The following is a 6,237-nucleotide window of genomic DNA, read 5'->3' on the forward strand; positions in this document are numbered from 1 at the left end:
TTACGCTTCGTGTGGCAGTAAAATATAAAAACGTTTACGTTCGTGTTATTTTGGTCCGAGAAATAGAAATAGAAAATAGAATAGAAAAATAAATAAATTGATTTCTGAATATTTTTTTCTGTTTTTTAGATTTTGTTGCTATACCAGCAAATAAGAACTTAAATAATCCTCTTGTAAGCAAAGCGTATGCAAAAAGTATTTACGCCTCGGCCGACCCGTAAACATTTTGACAGAGACGCAACAGTTTTGCATAAAACATTAATGCCACAAACATTACGTTACGCATCGTCTGTCTTCGCAGTTATAAGCTGTTGCGCGGCTCTCATTTGTAGGGCCTCTTAAGAGAAGCCGTTGTGCAATTGTCACGTTGACATTAATCTAGAACAATTGTTCGCAATTTTTGTGAAGCACACATTCTATGAGAATGCTCTGTTGCAACTTTGCCGGGAAATTAAAAGTGTTTGTTCTACGAAAATGTAATGATACATATGCTTTAACCGCAATTGTACAAACTGTGTATGAATAATAACGGTAACGTTCACAAGTAAACACTAACCTGTAGGATAATTTGTTCATCTTTTCCAGCAAGAGAAAGTTTCAAACATCTAGAACTATACCATTCAAGGCAACCATCAAACGGGAAGATTTTTTATTGAAAAAAGATGGCATCCCCCCTGGATACGGTATCATTTATCGTGCCCCAATGGAATATTACCTTACAGGTACGTATGTCCCATAAGCTAACCTGATCCTCCCATAATAGCAATAACTATGATCATATAACATTAAAACGCTGGAACGCTGGAACGCTTGTAATTTGATGTCTAGAACTAGACTTTGAAAACTAGACTTTTAGGAAATAAAAGCTGTTTCCTGTTAGCACTGCCCTTGGGTATAAAGAGATCTTGTGATACATAGTTGTGGCCCCGTTTAAGGTATTCTTAAAATGTTGCTAACGACATGGGAGAACCTCCTGATAAAGTTTTATATTTTACATTAGTTCTGAGTTAGGTGTTTTTATTTTCGTTTCAAAGTTCAAGTAAATAATGTAAAATTACAGTCAAAAACGGTAAATAATTTAAAAGTCATAATAAAACTACATCGACTGGAGACGGTTCCCAGCTTTCCCTTGGGGCAAGATTAAACATGTACAGCAGTTAAAGTTAAATTAACTGTCAGATATGTGTTTACTCCATGTTTTATACAAAAAAATGTCGCAACAACGTCTCTGTTTGTCTTAATTATTATGTTGTTAATATAGTTTTTTGATTGGTAATGTAAGTGTATATTTTTTTTAACATTAGAAGAACGGTCTGGGTCGTATTTATTGCCCGATGGACATTGTACTCCAACACCTTGTTGAAGAATGTCAACAATCGCTTCCTTCCGTTTGGGGCATGTAGTGGCACTGTTGGTTCCTCGTTTCAAGTTTTTTTTTGGCTTCAATGGAAGACTCGTTTGTACATGAAACGAGCTTTTGGTATTCCTGGCAAAGAGATAAATGTTCATTTACAAAAGAACACGAAGAGGATACAACGACCGAGTTTGCTGTTTTTGGTACCATTGATGCATCTCGTCAAGCCATACAGAAAATGTGACTTCTTTTAATCCCGACTGGTTTTGGTCACCACCGAGCCCTATTCGACTTGCCGTATAATGTTATATCCATGGATTGAGATTTCTGGTGAGAGCCAAGTTTCAGAAACGGTTAATATGTCACAGCTAGTATCACCGATCAAAGGCCTGAAGGTGGTTAGATTGCCAAGGAAACTTCTATTGATGACGTTATTCGTCAGTGAACCAATGAATCCCAGCTTAGCCATTGCTACATCTATGATAATAATTTTTGAAATGTATGATTGGTAATTTGTACAATTTATAATTTTATTTTAAGGAAGGAACAGGAACAAAAAATATCGACAAACTAGACAGTTACGAAGCTCCCGGTTGCGTCCTAGCAAGGTTCCATCCGAGAGTAGGGTTGCACAACACAATTATCCCATCCCTGTTGTCCGGTTTCAGCTCCAACAGTCATTGTTGGCGTCTCTGTCATTGTTCATTGTTCGTCATTGTTGGCGTCTCGGCGCCTCTTAGGCTTCTTTTCACCTCGGTAACGAGAGGGGAGATGACGTTAGGGTCCAGGGCGTGAGTTGGGCGGATAGAATTGACGGCGTCGGATTCACCGTGCTGATGTAAGATCGTCCACTGCGTGTCGAAGCGCTTGGTGGCGTCTATCTGCGAGCTCGTCGTCTACTTCGTCTCTCGCCAGGCGCACCGATACGTGTTACTCTAGGACCACACTTTTGGCGCGAAGCGTCTCAATGTCTCGCTCCGCTCTGGGGTTGACGGATGCGTCGGTCACACGCACGTGCTTCTGGTGCCGTTGCTGGTAACAGCGGGCGTCCTCCGCCACAATAAGTATTCGAATACCACTGTGTTTGTATTCACACGATGCAAACTTGGTTCATGCCTTAACCGGGTTGTATAGCAGACAGGATAGACTAAAGTTCGGAGTCGTCTCGAGGGTCTAGGGTCAAAGACTACCATTTACAATGATTTAAGAGAGGAGATTTGTGCAAGCGTGCCACTAGCCAGTAAGCCACCGAGATACTTCTCTTTTTGTGGTTTCTTTGGTTTTAAATGTTAAACAAACTACGTTTCTTTCAGCATGCAACTATATGACCACGTTCAGTTTTATAACGGTAGGTGGAATCAGTGCCTTCACATATATCAAAAATTTTCATGACATCGTTGTGCCATTCCAAATTGAATACGCAACACTAACAACCAACGAGACAGATTTACTATATTTCCTGGGATTTTTCAGTTTCATCAATATACTTATTCGTGTTGCAATAAACCGTTATCCATTGCGTATTTATCGCAAAGAAAAACAGTAAGTAAATAGTTGCTCTAATATCTGTTTCATATCTTCTTTTAATTAATTTTTCACATTTTATTCAAGATACCTCGCCATGTTTGAAGGAAAAATTCCTTTAACTTATAAGAAACTGAAATTTTACCAAGGTGATGTAGTTCCAGTGCCTCCAGGTGGTATGCTACCTTGGCAGGAGTCTAGGTACAAAATAAAAGATAAACATGTGCTGTTGTTAGATGAATACTTTCGTTCACCATCTGAGTTGAATACCATGATGATACGTAACAAGACAGTTAAAAAAAGTAGTAACACACTCTGAATCGAGCTCGTGTGTGGGCTTAGTAGAAAAGAAACTAAAATTATTCAAGCAGTTGAATCAGGTGTTAATGGGATTAATGTATTTTTTAAGTACACTGAAGTTTAATATATAATTTCGTCGGATAATGTACTGCGTATGCGTGTTATATGTTAAAATAAAGAAGTCGTACTCTTGGTACTGCATGGTGTTTTCTTTTGTTTTGCAAATCGAGGAAACACAATTGATGTCAAAACAGCTCATTTTATGATCTTTGTTATAAAGTTTTGCTGATAATTACAATTGATCATTAAAAATATTAAAAACTATTATAGCAAAAATAGCAGGAATGTTGTTTTATTATTGATTTTTTATTTGTTTATCTTTCAAATACACAATTGTTTCGTTACCCAGCGACGAACGTACAATCGCCGGTTTCACAATCTTATTACTACGCACGCATTCATTACAATCTCCTCGGTTCCGTTCCCCTTTTAATTGCCGGTCTGATATCTACAAAAGTGTATAACTGGGGAGCTACATTAGGCGTAACTGGAGGGCTACATGAGGCGTGAAAACTAGCGTTAAATTAATTTGTAATGCCAAACCGTTTACCGTGTGGCGGCAAAAATATAAAACCGAAATGTCAAACGTGTTTACGTTCGTAATTTTGGTCCGAGAAAATAGAAATAGAAGAGAAATTAATTGATTTCTGAATATTTTTTTTGTTTTTTCCGATGTGGTTGCTATACCAGCAAATAAGAACTTACATTATCCTCTGTTTGTAAACAAAGAGTATTGAAAAAGTATTTACTGTCGGGTTTACGCCTCGGCCGACACATAAACGTTATGACACCAGCGCAAACAGTATCTGAAATGCCTGAAAATTTATTTGCGCATCGTGTAGCCCTGCAGTATAGTTTTCAAACTTCAAATAGAAATATAAAATTTTACCATTAAAACGTAGATTTGAAAAAAAATCACAACACGGGAACTCGCTTCGTTTATTTTGATTCATTACAAGTAAAAAATCAAGTATAAACGAAGTTTTGTAAGTTTGTTTGTTCGCAATAGCTTACATTTAGTTTACCCTGTTGAACTGTCCTAGATCTGGAATGCGACGAAACATTTTCTTGCCAATACCGAAAAGCAGTATTACATGACAAACATGCAAGGTAACGCTGCTCAATACCGTGCTAGGATAGGTATTCCAGCAGAACTCTATCAGCAACAACATTAGAAACTTGAAACTGTTCTCGTATTCCGTATACCACATAAGATACGGCAAGCTGTGAAAGTACCATACATAAAACTGATAGTGTAGGCTCCGAGCGCAAACAATGCCGATAAAGTTTGATAGAAAAAGTGGCAATAATGCCAATTGACTACAACGATCAAAGTGAATTGAAAAGATGTTTGGTGCCTTTACTCTTGTTTGATTCAAGTGCTTTTTCTCCTCCAGATCAGAGGCTTGTTTAATGGTTTTCTCAAACGACTTCAAAAATTGTTGTTCTTCTTCGGATAGCTTTTGTGCAGAGCCAGAGTTCTCTTTTTGGGCAGAGTCAGTTATACTTCTCCGGTTCGATAAGGACCGTTTTTCTTTTCCAGTACATTTCTCCTCCTCTATCAGATTTTGTGCTGCAATCTGCGGTGCGAGCATGATTTCAAGATTACGCAAACGACAGTAGTTTTGGAAATAGTTGAGACAAGGTGTTGCGAAAATTACAAGTAGTGCCAGATGAAGCGCTAGTAAACCCAAATGAAACATTTTGCTCTCGAAAATCACCGGCTCTAGGAATCTATAGTTTACTGTCCATTTATGGTCAAAAACTCGTGCAAAATCAAAACTTCCTTTGATGTACTCCCACGGATAGGTCGACAAAAATGGCAAACCCAGCAGTATCTGGATACAACTACAAACAGTTAACTGAATAAACGTTCTAAACCAACCAAGATTTGTGATGAACATCAGTAGAACTGCAGGAGCGAATAACAGAATATTCATCTTCACTGACACGCCCAAGCTGAACATAACGCTACCAAGGGTCCATCGTCCGTCAATGTACAGATTTAAAGCAGCGTACAACAGCAACACCGCGATTGGATCGTTGAATAGTCGTAGAACGTAGATGGAGTGGATGCGGTATGAAGTGAATATCGTAACTAAGATTACGTATGGTGGAATTTTGCGACTTTTGCAGTACAGTCGGAGTACTAGCGTCAGTTGAAGCAAATAGATACCGATGAAGATGTACTGCGCCAAACGGATGTTGCTTCCTCGCGAAGTAAGAAAGTACAATGCGCTGTATATATACACAAAACCAGCCGGATAAACCAGTGGACCTGTGTCACCTAGACATGAAAAAGTGAAGTAGACGTTAATGATTAATAAAACCGATATTTTGTTCATCAGCATAAATATAAAACACTTTGCGAATGTACCCGTAAGCATCGAATAGTTGGTAGTTCCATTGATAAAGCCCTCGCACTCTTGCATATATGCTATCCAATCAATTTCAGTATAACGCACATTTTGCACTATAAATACATTCAGAACAAGTTCGGCGGCCAGCACGGCCAACGAAACAAGCGGCAGACGAGACGGTTCGAAAATCAACGATTTGACGAATGTAAAATTAATATAATCGGTAGAAAACTTTTCTGGAAACGTTTGTGATTCCTTACGTAAAGGGAACACTTTTTTGGTACGCTGCACAGTTTTATTCGATGGCATCTCTACCCAGATTTACCGTGCAAAACGAAAATAACCCTAGCGAATGATTTGAATTTTCTATTTATTACTCTCAGCCTCTATTCTCTTTGATACACACACTCACAGAATACACTTTTGGTCCCGAGCAACAGAATGATTTGTCACGGGTGACGTTTCAAACACCCATCTCATTTCAATACGCATCGACCGGGCGACCGGCAACACGATGCGCAACGAAATGTTTTTGACATTACTGGGGGGCTACACGAAGCGTGAAAACTAGCGTTAAATTAATTTGTAATGTCAAAACGTTTACGCTTCGTGTGGCAGCAAAAATATAAAAACGAAACG

At 38.6% G+C, this 6,237-nt stretch overlaps 2 protein-coding genes across 4 annotated transcripts; one reads left to right on the plus strand and one right to left on the minus strand.

Annotated features, from left to right (window-relative positions):
* The first annotated feature begins 394 nt into the window (after positions 1-394).
* Positions 395-3,374, plus strand: LOC131214271 (uncharacterized). Of its 3 annotated transcripts, XM_058208652.1 has the most exons (5): positions 395-516; positions 586-722; positions 2,668-2,702; positions 2,828-2,896; positions 2,966-3,118. In XM_058208652.1, exons 1-5 carry the CDS (start codon positions 419-421, stop codon positions 2,981-2,983), a joined length of 357 nt encoding a protein of 118 aa, XP_058064635.1. In that variant the 5' UTR covers positions 395-418; the 3' UTR covers positions 2,984-3,118. The 3 variants fall into 3 exon arrangements, with proteins under 3 accessions (XP_058064635.1, XP_058064633.1, XP_058064634.1); XM_058208650.1 differs by having other exon boundaries at positions 395-514; positions 2,668-2,896; positions 2,966-3,374; XM_058208651.1 differs by having other exon boundaries at positions 411-476; positions 563-722; positions 2,668-2,896; positions 2,966-3,374.
* Positions 3,375-3,514: 140 nt separating this feature from the next.
* On the minus strand, positions 3,515-5,918 carry LOC131214272 (lethal(2)neighbour of tid protein 2). The gene is made up of 2 exons (XM_058208653.1): positions 5,616-5,918; positions 3,515-5,525 (listed from the first exon to the last, which is right to left on the minus strand). The coding sequence occupies exons 1-2, from the start codon at positions 5,905-5,907 to the stop codon at positions 4,255-4,257; spliced, it is 1,563 nt and encodes a 520-aa protein (XP_058064636.1). The 5' UTR covers positions 5,908-5,918; the 3' UTR covers positions 3,515-4,254.
* Between the last annotated feature and the right edge of the window lie 319 nt (positions 5,919-6,237).

This window comes from Anopheles bellator, unplaced genomic scaffold (assembly GCF_943735745.2).
Source record: "Anopheles bellator unplaced genomic scaffold, idAnoBellAS_SP24_06.2 scaffold00409_ctg1, whole genome shotgun sequence".
Taxonomy (NCBI): domain Eukaryota; kingdom Metazoa; phylum Arthropoda; class Insecta; order Diptera; family Culicidae; genus Anopheles; species Anopheles bellator.